This window comes from Chinchilla lanigera, unplaced genomic scaffold (assembly GCF_000276665.1).
Source record: "Chinchilla lanigera isolate Chin_1 unplaced genomic scaffold, ChiLan1.0 scaffold00034, whole genome shotgun sequence".
In the NCBI taxonomy this organism is placed as follows: Eukaryota; Metazoa; Chordata; class Mammalia; order Rodentia; family Chinchillidae; genus Chinchilla; species Chinchilla lanigera.
In genome coordinates, this window is record NW_004955435.1 from 18,252,021 (window position 1) to 18,273,876 (window position 21,856).

At 34.8% G+C, this 21,856-nt stretch overlaps 1 protein-coding gene across 1 annotated transcript in view; it reads left to right on the forward strand.

Moving 5' to 3' along the window:
• The window catches only part of Sycp1 (synaptonemal complex protein 1), a gene marked incomplete in the record, with an annotated part of 134,560 nt that overhangs the window by 94,848 nt on the left and 17,856 nt on the right, over window positions 1–21,856 (forward strand). The window contains 2 exon segments of the mRNA XM_013516395.1: window positions 13,788–13,847; window positions 17,132–17,311. Of these exon segments, the coding sequence (XP_013371849.1) occupies window positions 13,788–13,847; window positions 17,132–17,311 (240 nt within the window).

Genomic DNA, 21,856 nt, shown 5'->3' on the forward strand with positions numbered 1-21,856 from the left:
TCTGTTAAGAAGCAACTTGAAATAGAAAGAGAAGAAAAAGTAAGTTTTATGTCATTATAGGTTAAATGATTATAGGGTTTAGGTATAACTTTGCATTTTTATAAGCATATTGTTTTAGAATTAATTTGATAAATTTGGTTAACTAGAGATAAAAAAAGTTTTCCATGTTAAAAATGGGAAAAAAGAAAAAAATGTATTTAGCACATTCCTTCAATTAAATGTTGTCAAACACTTGGGATTATACATGGACTTTTAAGATTAAAAATACTTTCAAATATTCCATAAGTGGGGCCAGGGATATAGCTCAGTGGCACAGCACCTGCTTGGCAAGCATAAAGTTCTGAGTTTAATTTCTAATACCAAAAGAAAAAAAATTCTATAACTATTTGAGAAATATTTTTGCACATGAAAATGTTAATATATTTAATGTAGTTTTTTTTGTTGTTGTTTTTTCCAGTATGGGGAATCAAACTCACGACCTTGTGCTTGCCAGGCAGGCGCTGTGTCACTGAGCTAAATCCCCAGCCCCTATTTAATGTAGTTTTAAAGTCATTGTTTCAAAAAATGGTTTATATCTGGGTAGCATTTTGCATTTTACAAAGTGAATTGATTCTCATTTTAACATAAATACTATTTTTTTCCCTTTTTAATGGCAGGCACTGTGTTGAGTATCCTACTTATATCAAATTTATCCTTTCAATAATGTTGTGTGCAATACTAATTATACTGATTTTTAGGGAGGTTATTTACTCATAATCACATAGTAAGAAAGGAGAATGTCTAGAGTGCAAATGTGTGTCTTACTTTCCATGGCTTTGAAACCTCACAACTTAATCAAGCTATAGCACTTTAACATATACTTTCAATGTCAAACTTCTGCAAATTTGTTAACTTTTTTTCCTGCATTTAATTCTTTTCATCCTTTTCCATTGGTGGAAAAATCTTATACAACTTTCATCTAAAAATGTAAGTTGACTGTATATAAGTTTTTGTGTAGCATTGTTACATTAAAAGTTACTTTAGTCTGTTCCTTTGATTATACAGTATTGCAGGCTTTTCAAAGGCTAGAACTGTGTTTTATCTTTGATTTCTCTATCTGAACACAGGCTTCGCAACTTTTATATTTTCAATAATATTAAAGAAATGACCAAATAGATTACTGTAATAATATTCATACTTTTATCTTACTGTTTTGGTGTATCAGTAGAAGAGCCTTTCTGGGTCTGTTGATGTCCTGTTATGTGTGACCACCCTCCTTGCTGGGAATTGAACCCAGGGACTCATGGAAGCTAGGTCCTACTACTGAGCTACATCCCCAGCCCTCACTTTTTGATGTTCTCTATTAAATACTCAGCGATCTTCAATTTCTTATTCTCAAGATAATAAACATACATAAGACTTCCATCTTTAAACAAGTCTTAAAACATTTACCTGCTCCGTAAATACTAATCTCTGTTCTGATCTTAAACAAATTTCTAGAAAGAGTACCTGTATGTAATACTGTCTACTTTATCAACTTTCATCTCCTCCTGTTTTTGAATATAGCTGTTGCTCTAACAACTGAGTTGGGTCCTGTTGAGCTCTTTAATGTTTTCTTTTTTTAGAAGTGTATTTAATTTGTATATCAAGAATGGTTGAAAGTCACAGTTTACTTAGTATTGTGTTTATTTCTGATCATTTATCTATGAATACATATGTATACACACATACCTATATACAAATACAAATGCTGTCATACACATGAACCAAATATACACATAAATATATTAAAATTTTGGGCCTGATGGTAGAGTGTATTATTCAAAATGTATACTATCCTTTCCTGTGGGGTCCCTTTCATTTTTTTAAAAGTTCATGATTTTCTTATTAGCACATACTTGACATACAAAATGATCACATTCCTCATAGGAAATTTTGTACCTGTACATAATATATCCTGATTTTCTTTTTTTCCCATTTCCCTCCCTTCCCTTCATCCCCTCTTCCCTTCCACATTTACAAAAGCTTTGTTTACAGATTTTTCCTTCTATTCACTTTTTTAACACTTTTCCCCTTCCTTCCCCTCTTCTTACTCCCTTTCCCATTTGATCATGTTTTTTATTCTTCCTAATACCTAACTTCCATTTTGCTCCTTATTTACCCCTTGGGTTTCCCACAGATAAATAATGCAATATTTAAATTTGCATGTCCAATTTATTTCGCTTAAAATTATGGTCTTGAGATGCACCCATTTGCCTAAAAATATCTCAAACGTATCCTTCTTTATAGCAGAGTAATATTCCATTGTATATAAAAACCATTTTCTTTGTTCATATGTTGATGGGCATATGGACTGTTTCTAAGCTTTTATGTATATATGTATGTATGTATTTATTACTGGTATTTACTCACTTGAGTACACTATTTTTCTGAGGTGGGAATTCACTAGTATAAATTTCCTTCATAAGACTGCTTTCATTGTATCCTATAAATTCCAGTATGTTTTATTGGCATTATTGTTTAATTGTAGAAACTGTCTAATTTCTTCTTTAATTTCATCTGTGACCCACTGGTTGTTTAGGGGGGTTATTATTTAATTTCCATGTGTTCATGTAGTTTTTGTGGTTTCTTTGGCCATTGACTTCCAATTTCATTGTGTTACAATCTGATAATATGCATGAGATAATTTCAGTTCCTATGCATTTACTTAAGTATGTTTAGTGAGCTAGTATGTGGTTTGTTTTAGAGAAAGTTCTGTGTGCTACTGAGAATGTATATTCTAGCGTTGTTCAGTGGAACACTCTGTAGATATATACTGAGTCCATTAAGTTCAGAGGTTTGGTACAGTTCTGATATTTCTTTGTTGATTATTTTCTAGTGCAGTCATGGGAAACCTTTTGGAGCTTTCAGTGATACAAACAGCCCACCATGATATGAGGGTTATAGGTTTGCCACCACTGGTCTAGTTGATCTGTCTGTTTATGACAAAGGGGTATTGAGGGCCAGCATTACAATTGTATTAGTGCTTATTTGATTTTTCATATCCCTTAGTGTTTGTTTTGTCTAGTTGGGTATGCTGATATTTGGTGCGTATGTATTTATGATATCTTTTCCTCTTGGGTTATTCCCTTAACAAGTATGTAGTGACCTTCTTTGTATCTTCTGATCTGTCTTGGCTTGAAATCCACTTTGTAAATAGAATAGCTATCCCTACCTTTTTCTGAGTTCCCGTTGCATGGATATTGTTTTCTATCTTTTTACTTTGTCTATGAATTTCTTTTTGAGTTAAATATGTTTATTTTGAAAGATAACTTTGCAGTATACACCAATCTGGGTTGCAGGTTGTTTTCTTTTAGGTTGTTTTGATGTGAGGTCCCTTTCAAAGGGAGGTTTATATATTTCACTGACTCCAGATTTGATCAAATGATTTGTTTAGTCAATTAAATATGAGCAAAATGGCATTTTTGAGAAGCTTTAAGACACTCACCAAAAGGTCTTCAAGGCTATCATGTTCCAGACAGAAATTGCTCTACCACCTAGAGTCCTTACAATGATATTAAAAACAACCTGTAATTAACATGTAATATGAATGAGAAATATTTTTTGATAGAACCCACTAAGATTTGGAATTATTTGCTACTACAATGCAATTTAGTCAGAACTCATTGATAGAGGGATCATATTGTGTACATCAATTTATATTTTTTATAAAATATTTTTATAAAATCATTTTATGTTATTAATCATACAGAAGAGCACAAAAAAGATTAAAACTGTTCCACAAATGCACCGTTCAGTTTAATTTTTCCCCCTCTGCTGTACTCTGCTCTTCTCTCTCTTTGCTCTTTTCCCTCTCCCTTTCCTTCTCTCTCTCCAACTTAGGTTTTCTTTTTTTAACACTGTGTTTTGTGCTATGAGTTTTCTTGATTTGTCTTATTTTTTTCCAGTGTATTCTGTACTTTGAGGATAATCCCTCTTTGGTCCTGAAATTTTCAGGAAAAACTTTTAACATTACAGTTGCTTGAGGTTTTTCTAATTTTCATTTTTATTGTATTATGTAACCTTTTGTTTTTTTTAATAGAACTTTTCTGGCATTTTCTTTACTCTAAAATATAGTAGAAGTAAATATTACAATCCTCTGAGATGAACAAAACAGATCATGAAAAACGTACAGGAGGAAAGTTGTTCATGCCAGTGTAGTTTTAGCCAAATTTCTGCACATGGTAATATCTTAACAAAACCCTAGTTCTGTATTACAACAGGATATTGACGCTGATGCAGTCAAGATTCAGAACAGTTCCGTTCTTGTGAAGATCTTTTATATTGCCCTTTTTTTGTTTTGTTTTGTTTTGTTTTGTTTTCCAGTACTGGGAACTGAACTCACAACCTTGAGCTTGCCAGGCAGGCGCTGTGCCGCTGACCTAAATCCCCAGCCCAGGATATTATGTTGCACTTTCAAAGCTGTACCTAACTCTCTCCTCTGCCTCCTACTCACTGGTAGTCATTATTCTGTTCTCCATTCGTATAATTTTGCCATTTCCAGAATGGAATAATAATTTTTTGTGATTGAATTTTTTGCTCATAATTGCTTGGAAATTTACTACGGTTGTTTCAAGTATCAGTAGATTTTATTGTCAGGTAGTATGCCTTTGAATGTACCACAGTTTAAGCATTCACTTAGGGAAGATTATCTGGTTGTTTTCAGGTTTGAGCTACTATGAATAAAGCTGCTATGAACATCTGTGTATACAGGTTGTGATTTGAATATGTTTTTCTCTCTCTGAAATAGCTACCAAAGAGTGTAATTGCTGAATTGTATGGTTGTTGTACATTAGTTTTTGTAAGAAACTGCCCAACTGTTTTCTAAAGTGGTGGTACCATTTTATATTCCCATCAACAGTATATAAGTAGCCCATTTTCTCCATCTCTGTCAACAACAACTTATGTTTTTGTGTTGTTCTGATTTTATCTTCATTGTTGTTTTTTTAAATAAAAAAATAAATACAAAATTTGGATAGATTTGTTCTAATACTTCCTTGTGGTTTTAATTTACATTTCTCTAATGGATAAGGATGTTAACTATCTTTTCAAATACCCATTTACCTTTCTATAACCTATTCTTTGAAATATCTGTTCATCCTTTTTTACCTATTGATTAGATTGGTTTCTACTGTTGATTTTTGAGAATTTATGTATTCTAATTGTCATTTGGTCAGATGTCTTAGTCTATTTGTGTGGCAATAACAAAGTATTTGTTATTTGGTAATTTATAGGGAGCAAAACTTTCTTTTCTAACAGTTCAGTTCAAGAGGCTGAGAAATCCAAGATCAACATGTCAGCATTTGGAGAGGGCTTTCTTAGTACATCCTTCAGAGAGGAGGAATGCAAAAAGCGGAAGGGCAGAAAAACACAAAGGGACTAAACTTGCCGTTTTATATTACTAATCCCACCCATGAGGACACAGACCCCTCAAGGCCATCACACCGTGGTCCCACCTCTTAACACTGCTATAACCACAACCAAATTGTAACATGAGTTTTGGAGGGGACAAATATTCACACCATAGCATCAGATAAATGATTTTCAGATAACAGTAGTTCTCCTTTAATCCATGGTCTTACTTTCTGTGGTTTCAGTCAGCTGTGGTCCAAAAATATTGAATGGAAAATTCCAGAAATAAACAATTCATAAGTTTTAGATTGCACACCATTGTGAGCAACATGATGAAATCACATGTTGTCATCCTTCTCTTTTATATTTGTTCTTTTGCCTCAGTCAGCGTTCTGTGATACTTACACTGAAACTTGCTATTTGTATTTCTCTCATGTATTTTTGCATTCTTTCTTAACCTTGGTTGAGTCTTTGGCAGTCTTTTAAATTACTCGTGGTATATTTTTAGATAATATATAATCCTACCTTATCTTCCCCTGTGTGTGTGTGTGTGTATACTTTTAATATTCATTTTATTATTTTACATATTCATGATATATAAAATGTATATTCTGTTCTTTAAGCATGACTCCTGTTCATGTTTAGTTTGAGCTTTATATTTATAGAAATTCAGCTTCTCTTTTATGTGCAACTTTTATTTTAGTCCTTAATTTTTATCCCAGTCAGTATAATAATCTCATTGTAATCAATTAGTGTTAACCATCTGTTAGCAGATGGCAGTCTTAATTTTTAATGAAAATAGGTTTTATGAGATTAAGGTAAAGGAACTTTCTTACATAATTCCAGTTTGATGAGGTTTTAATATCTTTCTAGTGATAAGGAATTTGTTTATTTACTATCTATGAACAGAGAGTTTGAAGGTCTTTCAGTTAGTCCTTCCCGTATTAAAAGCTCTCTCTCAAAGAAGGAGAAATTTTGTATGTATGTATGTACAGGATAGTTAACATGGTTGTTCTTCTGTCTTCTATTTCTATGCTGAAAGAAACTGTCAATGAGTCTTTGGTTGACCAGTATTGCATGTCTATATCTGTTTTCATGAGAAGCCACTTTGAAGATATCAATATGTAAACAACAACCATTGTTAATTCCCTACCACTTTGTTTGTAACTCTGTATTGTCTGTACTGTGCTTGTGATATGTTGTAAAATGTTGTATGTCTGTTAATGTTTCCCTCCTATTATCTTTAAAATAAATAAATAAATAAATAAATAAATAAAAGCTCTCTCTCTCTCTGTAGCTAAAATGAATATGCAGATTATAACTCTCTGAATTTATTCAAACTGTACATTCAGAATCTAAGGAAATCATAGTTTAGGCTTGTGACCTCATGGGCTCAGTTTAAGCTTATGATCTCATGAACTCATGAAATAAACCCCGATTAAATTCCATTCATCACCTGACCCTGATATGCTTATAGTGTGACTGTAAGAAATAATTTTGACATTGTAGATCCTTAAGAACTTGTGTTAGAATCAATGTTTGTAGATTAAATATCTATAAACTATGATTAATTGTAGATTAAATATCTATAAACTAATATCTATGTTTATAAATTAAATATCTCCATTTTAATTCTTCTTTATGGCACAGTAGTTCTCCATTGTATAAAAAACCACATCTTTATTATTCATCAGTTGATGAGCATTTAGGCTGTTTCTAGGATTTAGCTATTATAAATTGTGATGCTATAAACGTGGTTTATAAACATTATATAAACATTATAGCATCACAGTGATTTGATGCTTTTAATTCTTTTGGTTAGAATCAGTGTTTAATTATCTATAAATCTTAGTATTTTGTTCTCAGTTCACAAGATAATAGGAAGAACGCAGGTAGTTTTTTTTGTGATATTATTACAGAGTGTTTCCAGAGTATCAGGCTTCCTTTTTATTTGGAGAAAGTTGTAGATTTGTAGGTTTATTTAGGTTTGAAGCATGATCATGAGGCTGTTATTCTCTACTGTAGTGGTTCGAGTTAACTTGCTACTTGCCTGACCAAATTACAGGCACATTTTTCTTACTCAGATTTGTTGAATAAAATGTTTTCTTTTTTAAAGTGGTGGTTGGTTTGCAGCAAAATTAAACAAAAGGTATATTGAATTCCCATGTTGACTCAGGTAACCCCCCAAGCCTTCCCCGGCAAGAGAGTAGTATATTTATTAGAACTGATTAACTTGCATTGATAGGTACTATTATTCAAACTGCACAATTATATTAGGGTTCACTCTGCTTTAAGTATTCTGTAAGATTTTACACTATACAATGATGTCTTATAGAATAATTTTACTGCTAAAAAATCTTCTGTGCTTTCATTCTTTATCCCTTCCTCTCTCCTAACCTCTAAAAAGTGTTTCTTTTCCTATCTTCATAATTTTGTATTTTCTAGAATGTTATATAATTGGAACCTTATATTGCTGTTTTTTCAGATTAGCTTATTGATATGCATGTATATTTCCTCAGTGTCTGTTCCTAACTTGTTGGATAATTTTACTTATTCAGAGTAAATAGTGAGCACATCTGTTGGATACTAAAGAACTCATAATCACGTAGCCATCACCACTGGAAACATATATTGTATCAGACTAACATCTCCAGAGCAGCAAATCATAGTTACAGAGACAATGCATTTGTAGAGATGGTTTGTGCTTTTAATTAATTTTATTCATACAGTGTGTGTCTATGTATGTATATATGTATATAGTGATCATATTTATCATAGAGAATTTACCTATACATAATATATCTTTGTACTTTTTTTCCCCAATCCCCTCTCTTCCCTTTAACCCACGTTCCCCCCATTTAGAAAAGCTTTGTTTCCATTTTTTCCTTCTATTTTTTTCTTACTCTTTTTCCATTTTCCCTTCCCTGCTCCCTTGTTCCCCTTCCCATTTGAACATTTTCTTCCTATTTCTCAATATCTATTATACATTTTGGTCCTTATTTACCCTTTCAGTTTCTCACATAAGAGAAACAATATATTTAAACATGTGTGTGATTTATTTCACTTAATACTATGGTGTCAGTGTACATCCATTTACTTAGAAATATCTCGTTTATCCTTCTTTATGGCATAGTCGTTCTCCATTGTATAAAAAAAACCACATCTTTATTATTGATCAGTTGATGGGCATTTAGGCTGTTTCTAGGATTTAGCTATTATAAATTGTGATGCTATGAACATGGTTTATAAACATTATATAAACATTATAGCATCACAGTGGTTCAATGCTTTTAATTCTTTTGGAAAGGTACCAATAGCTGGGTCAAATAGAACTTGTAGTTTTAATTTTTTTGAGGAATCTCCATACTGATTTCCACAGTGGTTGCACCTGTCTATACTCCCACTAACAGTGCAGAAGGGTTGCTTTTTACCCACAGCCTCATAAACATTTGTTATTGGTTGATTTTGTAATAATAGCCTTTCTGGAGTGAGATGGAATCTCAGTGGTTGTTTTAGTTTGCATCACTTGCATGACCAATTTTAAAAATACTTATTTGTTCATACTTCTTCATCTCAGAAATGTCTGTTCATTTCAGGTGCCAGTTTTTGGATCGGGTCTTTAAATTTGATGGGTCTGATATTTTTTTTTTAGTTCATTACATATTCCAGGTACTAATCCTTTGGGGAAGAGCTGGAAAATAGTTGTTTTATTCTATGAGTTGTCTCCTCACTCTGTTGGTGGTTTCTTTTACTGTGCAAAAGTTTTTTAATATAAGATCCCAGTTGTTGATTCTTTGTAATATTTCCTGTGAGATTGGGGCTTTGTTTATAAAACCTTTTCCCACAACTGTATCTTCAAGAGTTTTACCTCTTCTGTCTTATAACAGATTAAGTATTTTTGTTTTAGTATTTGGATCTTTGATCCATTTCAATTTTAGTTTCGTGCGTGGTGAGAGATATCTTCGGCATGTGGAACACCAGTTTTCCCAGCACCATTTATTAAAGAGGCTCTCTTCCTTCCAATAAAGGCATTTGGCCCCTTTGTGAAAGATAAGGTGGTTGGGTATGTTTGACGTTGTTTCTACATCTTCTACTCTTCCATTGGTCTGGGGATCAGGGATTGTGGGGCCCCCTGTCTTGTCCATGTTGTCCAGAATTGCTTTTACTATTCTATGTCTCTCCTGGTTCCAAATGAATTTAGAGATTGTTTTCTCTAGTTTTGTGAGGTATGTTAATAGTATTTTGATTGGGATTGCATTAAATCTGTATAAAATTTTGGAAATATGACCACTTTCAAGAATTTAGTTCTTCCTACCCAAGAACAAGGAATATCTTTCCCTTTTCTGATATCCTCTTCCATCTCCTTTTTTCAGAGTACTGTTGTTTTCAGTGTAAAGATTTTTTAATTTTTTGTTAGATGGATTCTTAATGTGATTGCTATTGTGAAAGGTATGGTTTCCCTAATTTCTCTCTCAGTGAGTTTGTTATTTGTGTACAGGAATGTTGTTGATTTTTAAGTGTTTAGTTTGTATCCAGCTACACTACTGAATTTGGTTATTCTAGAAGTCTTTTGGCACAGTTTTTGGGTCTTCAATGTAGTGTATCAGGTCATCAGCAAATAATGATAATTTAACTTCTTCCCTTCCTATCCTTACTCATTTTCTTTCTGCTTTCCAGTTGCTCTGGCTCATATTTCCAGAACTATATTGAATAGAAGTAGTGATAGTAGACATCCTTGTCTTATTTCTGACTTTAGAGTAAAAGTTTTAAGTTTCTGACCATTTAGATAATGTTGGCTGTTGGTTTGTCACAGATGGCCCTTATCATACTGAGATAATGACCATCTGTTCCAATTTTCTGTAGGGTTTTAAAAATCATAGATGTGTTGTGCACTTTGTCAAAGCTTTTTCTGCATCTATTGAGATGACCTATGGTTTTTGTCCTAGGTTCTGTTAATGTGGTGTGTTACATTCAATTATTTGCATGTGTTGAGCCACTCCTGCATCCCTTGGATGAATCCTATTTGGTCATAGTGTATAATTTTTTGATGATTTGCTGCATTCTTTATCAATTTACCGAGGATTTTTGCCGATGAGTTCTTTAAAGAGCTTGGTCTGCAGTTCTGTTTTTGTTGGGTTTTTCTCTAGTTTTGGCATCTGCATAATGTTTGCTTCCAGAAATGAGTTTGGGAGTACTGCTTTACTTTCAGTTTTATTAAAGTGTTTGAGGAGTAGTGGCATTAGATCTTCTCTAAATTTCTTAGAAAATTCAACAGGACCTGGACTTTTCTTTGTTAGTAGGTTATTTTATTACTTGAGTTTCATTTACTGATATTGGAATGTTTAGAATTTTTATACATTCTTGATTCAGCTTTGGTGATTCATACATATTTGGGAATATTTTCATTCTGTTTTTTACCTTATTAGAGTATAGGTGCATGAAGTAGGTATTGATGGTCTGGATTTCTACAAGATCTGTTGTGATTTCACCCTTTTCTTTCCTAATTGCATGTATTTGAGTCTTTTCTTTCCTTTTGTGATAAGGTTGCCTAATCATTTGTCTATTTAATCTTTCAAGGAACCAAGTCTTTGATTCATTGATTCTTTATATTGTTTCCTTATTCTCCGTTGCATTAATTTCTGCCCTGACTTTTACAATTTCCTCCCTTATATGTGCCTTGGGTCTAACTTGCTCTTTTTCTAGTAGGTTGAGGTTCAACATTCATTTATTTATTTGAGCTAGCTCTGTTTTTCTGATGTGGACATTCACCACTATAAATTTTCCTTGTAGGACTGATTTTAGTGTGTCCCATCAGTTCTGGTATGTTGTATTGGCATTATAAAATCTAGCACAGCCCAGAAAATGACAAACTGCTGTGGTACATATTAATTTCCCACCTTTAACCATATGAACAAGATTTATAGTTATATGACAAAATCTGAAACAAATCAGAAAATTTTATACAGGAAATATCCCCTCAATTGAGTGATTTTACCTGCTGGGGCAAAAATTTGAAAGAGAAAGAAGGAATAGACAGAAAACTAGAAGAAGAGAAAGAGATTAGAAGCAAAGTTGAAGAACAAAAGAAGATTGCTTAAGCTTTTGCAGACTGGAGAAGGAGGTAGGAGGGAAACAAACAGAAGAAACAAAAATGAACTGAGCAAATAACCCCTAAAAACTGTCCACAGCCATGAAAAGACAGGAATATACAATTAAACAAAAAGAGATTTCTCTGTCATTTCAAGCCTGTCATTATCTTCTGGGGTCTACAACTTCATGGTAAGGTCCATTTCAGGGTCTGCCTCTTCTGTTACTGGTAGGCCAAGGAGGCAGACAGAACCCGATTCTGTATTTTATGATCCCCACAAGTTGTAGGATTAGGGTGAGGGTGCTGTATAGTCACAACAAACCTGTAGTAGGAATATGGTGGGGTGCCATTTCAGCTCTGCAGAAGCTCAGGCTGATTCCAGTCTCTAGTTGTGGGCCTATGACCGAGTTTGTTCAGCCCACAGCACTATGGGTGTTTTTGCCAGCTCACTTGGGCTCCCCAACCCTGTGCCTCTCCCAGTGCTGCACCTTACCCTGACAGTGGGAGCCCCAAGATGAATCCAACCCAGGGCTGCTCTGAGTTCTAGGTTCAGCTGGCCCCACCCCAAAATGGTGTCTTGTCAATCACACTATCCTAGACATGTTTGGTTTGGCGTCATTCAACAGCTACTGCAGCCCACCACATCCTCTGCTCTGCTCCACCGATGGCTTTCTCTGTGGAGGCCTCTAGGGACCCCTACCAGCACCATTTTATAGTCTTGAGTCACTTCTCTCATGCTGTGAATTGGGTATTGTGGAGAATGTGCAGTTTGCCACCTTCTTCTGCATTGATGTTCCTCATCTTGTTTTCCTTGTGGGCTCTAATTTTCTCTACAGAACTTTCCTCAGTCTTGGACATCTACATCCCCCTTTCTCTTTCCCACGTTGCTATACTCCAGGGTCTGGTCTCCCAGTCTTGAGGCTAATTTGCCGCTGCTTATCACTCTGCCATTTTCCTGGAAGTCTGCTTTCTCTTTTTGTCCTCTGGAAACCAAGATATTCTTAGAGTCAGTGTAGTATTGCTAGTTTAGTGAATACACCTCGTTGAACAAGACCACATTTTAGCCTTTCACAGTAGTCCTCAGTTGTCATTATAGCCGAAGATCAACTATTGGAGGATAGTAGAATACAAAATAAAAACAGTAAATATAATGGGAATGGTGACACATGACATGATTCCAAAAATTGGGAGGCTGAGGCAGAAGGATAGCCAGTAGTTTGAGGCCAGCTTGCATTACATAGTCCAAGGCCAGCCTGAACTGCATAGCAAGACCCTGTACAAACAACCATATATACTATTAAATCAGCTTACTGCCAGTTCTTTTCATACTGAAGTGAGTTCTCTGGTTAAAAGTAATACTGTTGGAGGATACCATTTTGTACGGAAGGCATTCAGCAAGGATAGAAGTTAGTATAGGCATTATGGGCAGGCAGAACATGTTTGATTTATATCTAAAGTTCTACAAAAGGGAAGAATATCCCTTTTCTGAGAACTTTATGGCTCCCTGGGTTGCAGCAATTTTGTTCTACAGATGTCTGTCACATTATAGGCATACTACATTTTAATTCCTTTTTTCCTACTGAATAAATTCCGTAATTTATTATATTTCCCACTCTGACCACATCTCTTCATTTTTATCTTGAATACCTTTATACACATGCCCAGTTCTTTAGTAGAGTTATATGTTATTTACTGTTATATCCTTTTCACTCCTGTGGTTATTTTTGCTATTTAGCATTTTCTCCCTTTTTTATCCCTCATCTCTTTTTTTTTTTTTTTTTTTGGTTTTTCTCCAGTACCGGGAACCAAACTCAAGACCTTGCGCTTGCCAGGCAGACGCTTTTGCCGCTGAGCTAAATCCCCAGCCCCAATCCCTCATCTCTATGTCATGTTGAAATTTTGTTTATTTCATAGTCCCACTGAAATGTATCTTTTCTCAGCACACAGGGAAAAAGCTGATTTAACCTGTAAAGACCCATATATTTTGGATTTCTTTGCAACTCTTCATAGTTCAGTTACTTGTCCAAATCCTTTCCCCTATGATATTGTTCACCCACTTCATTTTAAAATAAGAAAGTTGAAATTAAGAGTTTTAGAAGACATCTTTTCTATAGTTATACACCAAAAATATATCAGAATAAAAAGAAAAAAATAAAACCAAATCACACCTTTGTAGAAAGAAACTAATTTAATGCTTTTCTTTTTGTTATTTTATAAGATTGAGAAGTTAGTCTTCTTTTTTATTAATAGTTACTAGTGGAAATTTTCATAGTAAGACTTCATGATGGTAGTGATTATCTTACATATATTTGATATTTATTTTTAATAGGAAAAACTCAGAAGAGAGATGAAAGAAAACATAGGTACAATAAAAGAAAAGAAAGACAAGGTAAGAGATTTATATAATTCCTTTTCTGACATATACATAGTTAATTTTAAGTAGGAAAATAACATCTAAAATATCTCAGAATTTTTTTCCAAAATTATTTCTTGCTATTAATTAAAAGTCATTAGCTACAAACTTTAAAACATTTGTTATTTGGAGATTTAGAGTCTTTATAATTCTTATTGATTACCCTAAATTAGGTACTTCTATATTTCCTCTTGAAAAATTTCTAACATTTGATGGGAAAAATTGTTCAAAAAAAGGAACAAAAGAGGAGGAGAGGGAAAGGAAGGAAGGGAAAAGAAAAAGAGTTCATGTTCTTCAGTAAAATAATTCAGATGCACATGTTTAAATATCACATTATTTCTGTGTTGTGAGAAACTGAAAGGGTAAATAAGGACCTGTAATAGCCACTGGGAAATAGGAAGAAAATATTCAAATGGGAAGAGGAACAAGGGGTAGGGGAGGGGGAAAGGAAGGAAGGGAGAAGAAGAATAGAACAAAGAAAATGGAAACAAAGCTTTTATAAATGAGGGAAAGAGGGTTAAAAGGAAGAAAGGGGATTGGGGAAAATAGAATCAAGATATATCATGTACAGGTACACACTCCCTCTGATGAATGTGATTATTATGTGTATCTAAAATGTACCAATAAAATAAAAAAATTGTATAAGCATAAAAAAATTTCTAAAGCTTGGAGGAGGTATAGCTAAGTAGTAAAGTGCTTGTCTTACTTCGCAAACTCCTGCTTCTTTCCCCTACCCTGAACAAAAGCCTTTTAAAGCTTGTATTTAGATTATATCTAATTTAAGTTTTGAGAGGACTAAATAAATAACATTCTGAGCTGGATATAGTGATACACTCCTGTAATTTCAGCACTCCAGTGGTTGAGGCAGGAGGGTTGCTGTGAGTTTGAGGCCAGCCTGGTCTACATAGTGAGACCTTGTCTCAGAAATCAGTCATTCAATCAGTTAACCAATTTCTATTGTCTATGCTCAAGTTCTGAACTTTGTCTGAGAAAGACAGAGGAGACCCAACAGAGTATTTTTGTTGTTAATAAATTAATATTGAAGAGTGATTTGTAACTGAAGTCAAGAGAATTTTTCAGTTTTTTAAATCCCTGATTAGATGGATTTACTTACTGTGTTATAAGTAAAGCTTGACTAGGACAGATCTACCCATTTGATGCCCTGCTTTTGTAAATTTATGCATAAAGCAGAGCAAATGTGTCCTTTTCTTGTTCAGGGTTAGGGGTAGCATAAAGAAAGAGCTATTCTGTATTCAGTTTCTTTTCTTTCCCTTTTTTTTGAGACAAAGTCTCACTGCAAAAAGTGCATGTCTATAGTAGTGAATTACTGGAAATATAGCATTCAGAAACAAATGTAACTTGTAAGGAAGTGTGTGTTTCCTTGATGTATTATGAAGAAGTATAAATATTCTTTAATGGGTGAAGACTTCTTTTAGTCTGTCAGGACATTATCAATTCCCTGATATAGCCACAAGATGGTGGCACAGTGTAAATTGCTGTTTTTAGGCCTATTAGGAGGAAAATTTTTTCAGGAAGATTTAGCATTTTGGAAGTTCCAAGAATGACCCCTGATGAATCTAGGGAGAAAAAAATTAATCAAAATTATGCATTCAACCACAATAAAAATGTAGGAAAACTATATAGAAATGCAACTCTGAAAAATGCTGCTAAAACTCAGACCTACTGCAAAAGTGATTATGAAGTGATAGAGCACTAGAACTGGGCAAAAAAGCTGTGACACACCGCATTTAGTTCTTTAGGTTTATATAGTGGATAAATTTAAGTATAGAGATGCTTGGAAATTTAGCTACTTATAAGAAAGTAAAATATCTAGGAGAAAAGAGTATGTTACATGGCTTCTACTTAAGTATTTTTAAATAGTACTTGCCATCACTTCCTAAGTCTGCACTTTATAGTCTCCTAATTTGAAATCATTATAAGTTCAGCCACCAAGTTTTTGAAGTATTGTCCATGTAGCCCTTTGTCTTGGTTATCCTTCTCTTATTGCTGAGGCAAAGTACCCAATGCCCAAAATTAAGGAAGGAAAGGTTTATTTAGTTGAGTTTGTGGAGGTTTCAGTCCATAATCAGTTGGCTCAAAGGTGTGGTGGCATGGTAGAGGGTCAACAGTTCATGGCAGTGGAAGACAGCAAAAGCAGCAAGAACAAAAGGAGAGGAGCAAGGCTCTTTTTCACCCGTATATTGTATGCAGGCTGTCCACCCTAGGGCAAGTGTAGCACTCAACCCCAATCCCAGCACTAGACCATGAACGAATAGCAAACTGTAGATTAAGCTGCCTCCAAAAAGCCCATCCCTCATGACCTCAGGCTTTAGGGGGACATCCAGACAAACACCTTTGTATGTGTGTTTCATCCTTCATGGGAGTGGTTGTCATGATTGTATTCATGGAAATAATGATGAACTAAGGAAGGAGTAAAACAGAAAGTGGTGAGCATGGGTTTCACTTAGGTTTCTACTAAAGCAGTTATTACTAGCATTTACTGGAAAGCTAGGTTAGATGCTAAGGAAGCTTTATATAGAGATATAGAGAAAAAAAGGGAGTAAAGTGAATTGAAATAATGTTTTAAGTATTTAAAGTAAGTTTGCGGTTTGCCTACTTTTAGAATTGAAACAAATAATCATTTTCTCAGTTTTTTTCCTGAAAATTTCATTCTTCATTTTTGTGATTTTTCTCCCATTTTTTGAAGGTGACTGAAAACATTATATATTTAAAAGGCCGATATTTTTATAGATGAGGAGAAGTATGAATATTTGAAAAAGCATGAATGAAAATGAGAATAAATTGCCCTCTGGCTTTTAGACTATTAGAACCACAGATTAAAGCTTTTTGCCACACACTTTTATCTTTAAATTTGGTTAATAGACTTTGGGTGTTTGTTTTTCTAGCAGCTCACAGTTAACTATATTCATTTTATTTTATTTTATTTTATTTTTATTTTTTTTATTTATTTATTTTTTTTTGGTTTTTCTCCGGTACCGGGAACCGAACTCACGACCTTGCGCTTGCCAGGCAGGCGCTTTTGCCGCTGAGCTAAATCCCCAGCCCCAACCATATTCATTTTAAATGGGCAAGTATTCCTTAAAATAATAGTCAGTACAAAGTTTAATCAATAATAAATTTGGGGATAAATTCTAGTTTATTTCCGCATTTTACTACTTGCTACAGTTTAATTAAAGAAATAAATAATTAAAACAACCTTTAATTTTAATGGTGATTTTACTCATTTTTGTTTAATGCAGAAAATACAGACGTCTTCATGGGAAGCACCTGAAACTAGTTACAGGAAATTTGATTCTAAAGCAACTCCTTCACAAAATGTATCTCGAAATTTCTTATCAACTGATTATGGTAAATCCAAAGATAAAAGAGACTATATATGGACATCTTCCAAAAGCACTTTATCTACGCCGGTTCCAAAGGTTGGTTAACATTTCCAAATAGTAGTAATACTTTTTATTAATTAAAAAGTAAGGCTTTGATATCACATACTGCATATCTAGTATTAAACATACATATAAGCTGGGTGCGGTGGTACACACCTGTAATACCAGCACTTGGTAGGCTGAGGCAAGAGGATCATTGTGAGTTCAAGACCAGCCTGGGCTACAAAGTGAACTCAAAGCCAGCCTGAGACCCTATCTCAAAAAGACAAAAAAGCACACATATAAACTAGTTTCTTGAGATTTCAGTTTTTATGTTATGTGAGCATGCAATAGTTGCATTTTACTGTGCCATTAAGTCTATAGTGGCATATTGGACAAGTTCCATAACTTGCTGGTCATTTTCCAATGTCTAAATCTCTGATGTGGGAAGTCTGGTTCTCACTTGATGTTTTACAGTATCACTCCAATTATTTCCTTTTGCTCTTTATCTCATATCAGCTTGCTGCTAGAGCCCTTTATTTATCAATCATCTTGGAGCAGGGGCCACTAGCAAGGTTTTAGCTATCTTCCACATGTTTACTTAATCCATAAGGGAGTTCTTGGGCATGCTAAGTGACAGTGCAGAATTTTCTCCCTCTGACTCTTCTTTCCTCTCTGTCATTCATTTCTAATTTCCTTTGCCTCTACTCAGTGAACAGAAAAAGAAATTTGCTGCCTAAGTTTCTATCCTACTGAGATGTCAGTCTCTCCTTGAAGGTACCCCTTAATCTTTATAAAAATCTTGGCATTTTTGCCTCCCTTCTTTTGAGAGTTGAGGGGAGGTATATTTCAACCTATGTCTACTTCTCTAAGCTAAAATTTTATTCCTTTCTCTCTCAGTTTCCTTAAAATAATTGGGAAGAAGATGGGTGTATGTTGACTACTAGGCCTATTCTCCCATTTTTAAATAAGATATACAGAAGGAGCAGACCTCAATCATAGTTTGCTTTCTTTAGAATATGAGTTACTTGTACTGTTCTCCAGCTTTATATTCTAAAGAGTTCCAGTCACATCCTGATTTACATGTACAATATTATCCATCTTGTGAAAATAATGAAAATTAGTAAAATATGCAGTTTAAAAAAGCCTTTGTTTACAATTATTCAGTTATATTTACTCCCATAATGTTCACAGTATGCAGTGATCTCTTTTTAAGAAAAACCTCTCAAAAATTTAGTTGAAATATTTCTCTTTTTTTGTCTTTTTGAGGTAGGGTCTTGCTATGTAGTTCAGCTCACTTTGTAGCTCAGGTTGGTCTCAAACTCAAGGTGATCCTCCTGCCTCAGCCTCCCAAGTGCTGGGCTTACAGGTGTGTGCCATCATGCCTGGCTAGTTCAAATATTTTTAGTGTAATGACACAGATCTTAAATATTCAAAATGAATTAAACCAATCATAACCTTATAAACCATGTCCAGATTAAAACACAGAATATTGGGCTGGGGATTTAGCTCAGCGGCAAAGCGCCTGCCTTGCAAGCGCAAGGTCGTGAGTTCGGTTCCCGGTACCGGAGAAAAACCAAAAAAAAAAATAAAACACAGAATATTACTAGCACTAAAAGAGCTGCTTATTCCCCCTTCCAGTCACTCGTCCCTTGTTCAAGGCTAATTATTTTCTCGACTTCTAGTATGAGATATACCTGTTTTTGCATTTTCTACAGTGGAATCATATAATATGTATTTTTATGTGGTCTTCTTTAACTTAGTATTGTTTATGGGACTCATCTATTATTTTTGCTTGAACTTGTATTCTTTATTTTTACTTCCATGTAGTACTCCATTGTGTGATTATCACAGTTTATTTATCAGTAGTATTGTTTTGTTTTTGTCTATGTTGTTGTTATTTTGATACTGTTTTTTTATTTTTGTTTTTTTGTTGTTTTTTTTTTTTTTTGGTTTTTCTCCGGTACCGGATACTGTTTTTTTAATCTGGGTGTGGTGGCACACTCCGGTAATCCCAGCACTCGGAGGGCTGAGGCAGGAGGATCACTGCAAGTTCGAGACCAGCCTACGCTACAAAGTGAACATAAGGCCAGCCTGAACTGCATAGTGAGACTCTATCTCAAAAAGATTAAAAAAAAAAAAAAAAAAAGAAACATTTGGGTAGTTTCCAGGCTCTCTTAGTTACTTTTTAAAACTTTTCCAATTGACATAATATAGCAACCATTACAATCCACTCCTTGTCAACTTGGCAAGCAGACACATTTCTTTAAACCAGTTTTCAGATAAAAATACATGCTTATTCTTACCATTTCACAATTTGAACATTATAACATAAGTTTAACAATGGTTAAGAACCAGTATTAAGTCTGTCAACATTATATTACATTAGAACCATAACATTCTTCCCTGGCTTCCTGAAGACTCATATACATCCCTTTATGCAAAAAGTATTTAGTCTTTCTCTATGAGTTGCCAAAGTCCTAACAGCCTCAGCATTGCTGAAATGTCCAAGTTCCAAGTCTCCTCTGAGATGTAAGGCAAACTCTTAGCTGCAAGCTCCTCTACAAGTGAAAAAAGTTAAACACTTCCAGCATTCACTGGCACAAGATAAACATTTTCATTCCAAAAGTTGCAAATGGCAATACAAAGGATTGGGACCAAAGCAAGTCCAAATTCAGCATGGCAAACATTAAGTCCTACAGTTCCATATGCAGCATCTAAGGTAATGTGTGACAAGTTGGAGCTCTAAAGGGCTTAGATGGCTCCACCCTTATGGTACTTTTGGTGGTAGTAAGCTCCCATGGCTTCTCTTTTGGGCCCACTTTGCTCCTTGTAGATTTCCTCAGATGATCCATGTTCCTGGCTTTTCCAAACTTCTGGGGGTCATCACTGTACCTTTGGCTTTACCCTCACAGCTTCATACACTGCCCTCTTAGGGGCATACTGCCTGGCCTCCCAGGCCTTCTGAAATCAAGGTTTGAAGCCTTCTTAACCCCACAACTCTTGCATTCTGCATACACGTAAAACCAGTACCGTGTGGATAATGCCAGGGTCTGTTGTCAGGTGGAACAGTAGCCAGGCTTTCCTCTCTCTTGGCTGTAGGGGTTGAGAGCCTGAATTTCTGGGCAGCCTGAATCCAGTTCTGAGGAACAAATTTTCCGTGCTACTGCCATTCTGGAACAGGATGCTGTGCTGCTTTCTTCTCAAGCAAAGTCTTTCACTTTTGCATTTTTTAAGCTTCAAAGGGTGGAGAGTTGCTGGTTCTTGTAATGCCCTCATGCCATCTTTCATATTTCCTATTCCTCGTCAGCAATCGAGATCTCCTCAGGTCTGTCTTTGTAGTCCAGCTTTAATGGAACTTCCTTTCTGGCCGAACTCACAATATCTTAAAACATTCTGCTGGCTCTCTGCTCTTGATTGCCAACATAAATCTGGCTAAAAGCCCCTAACAATAGCCATTCTACCACCTAGAAATTTTAGATTAAAACATTAGATTGCCTTGAAATTTCTTCTGTCAGATTAATTAGTCTACCACTCTTAATCTCAGTCTCAGGCAAAGTCTCTGGACATAAGCAAAATGCAGGCAAACTTTCTGCCAAGGTATAACACATGTCATCTGGAGTCCAACAACCAGTGCAGTACTTCTTCCTAGCAGAAACCTCCTGAGCCTGGTCTTTACCAGTTTTCTGATCTTCTGAGCTGTGACTAGAATCTCCCATACAGAACAGTCTAAGGCATTCTAGCACTAGCTCTTTCAGGCAATGTCTGCAAACCTTTCTAAACTCTTACCACAAGCCATTCTCAAAGCCTCTTGAACCATATTGTCAGGTATAGTCACAGCAGTAACCCTACTTTTCTAGTATCAAATTCTTGCTGAGACAAAATTAAGGAAGGAAAGGTTTAATTTGCTCAGTTTATGCAGGTTTCAGTCCATATCAGTTGGCTCCAAGGCAAGGTGGTGTGTCAGAGGAGTAACAGTTCATGGTGGAAGAAGACAGCAAAAGCAACAAGAGCAAAAAAGGGGAGAGCAAACCTCCCTGCCCCCAAGGGTAGGGGTAGCACTCACACTATCTCCATGCCTTCCGTTTGTGCAGGATAAAGATGTTTACAAAGTGAGGACCTTGGCCTCCTGCTGAGTCAGTTAAACTTCTAAACTTCTCAAACTCTTCTGAATAATGAAAATTCTAGTGTTCCTACAGTTTTATCATTCATGGTATTTTAAAAAGATCTTTAAAAATGTACTCATTCTTGTGTGGTCACCTTTTGTAAAAATAAACTTGTTTTTCAATTAATTTGAATTTATAGAAAAAGAGCAAAGGATAGAATAGAGAAGTTTTGTATATTCCTCACCCAGTTTCCCCCTTTTTAATGTTTTACAGTACCATATAGTGCATTTGTCAAAACCAAAAAACTTACAAAGTATGTTACTTATTAACTAAACTTCACCCCTTATTTGGATTTCACAGTTTTTCCATTAATGTCCTCTTTTTATTCCAGGATCTAATCTTAAATTATCATATTTTGTAAATTGTCATTTTTCTCTATTCTTTTTTTTTATTTTAAAGAGTAAAACAAGGATAACATAATAATAGGGGGGACTTA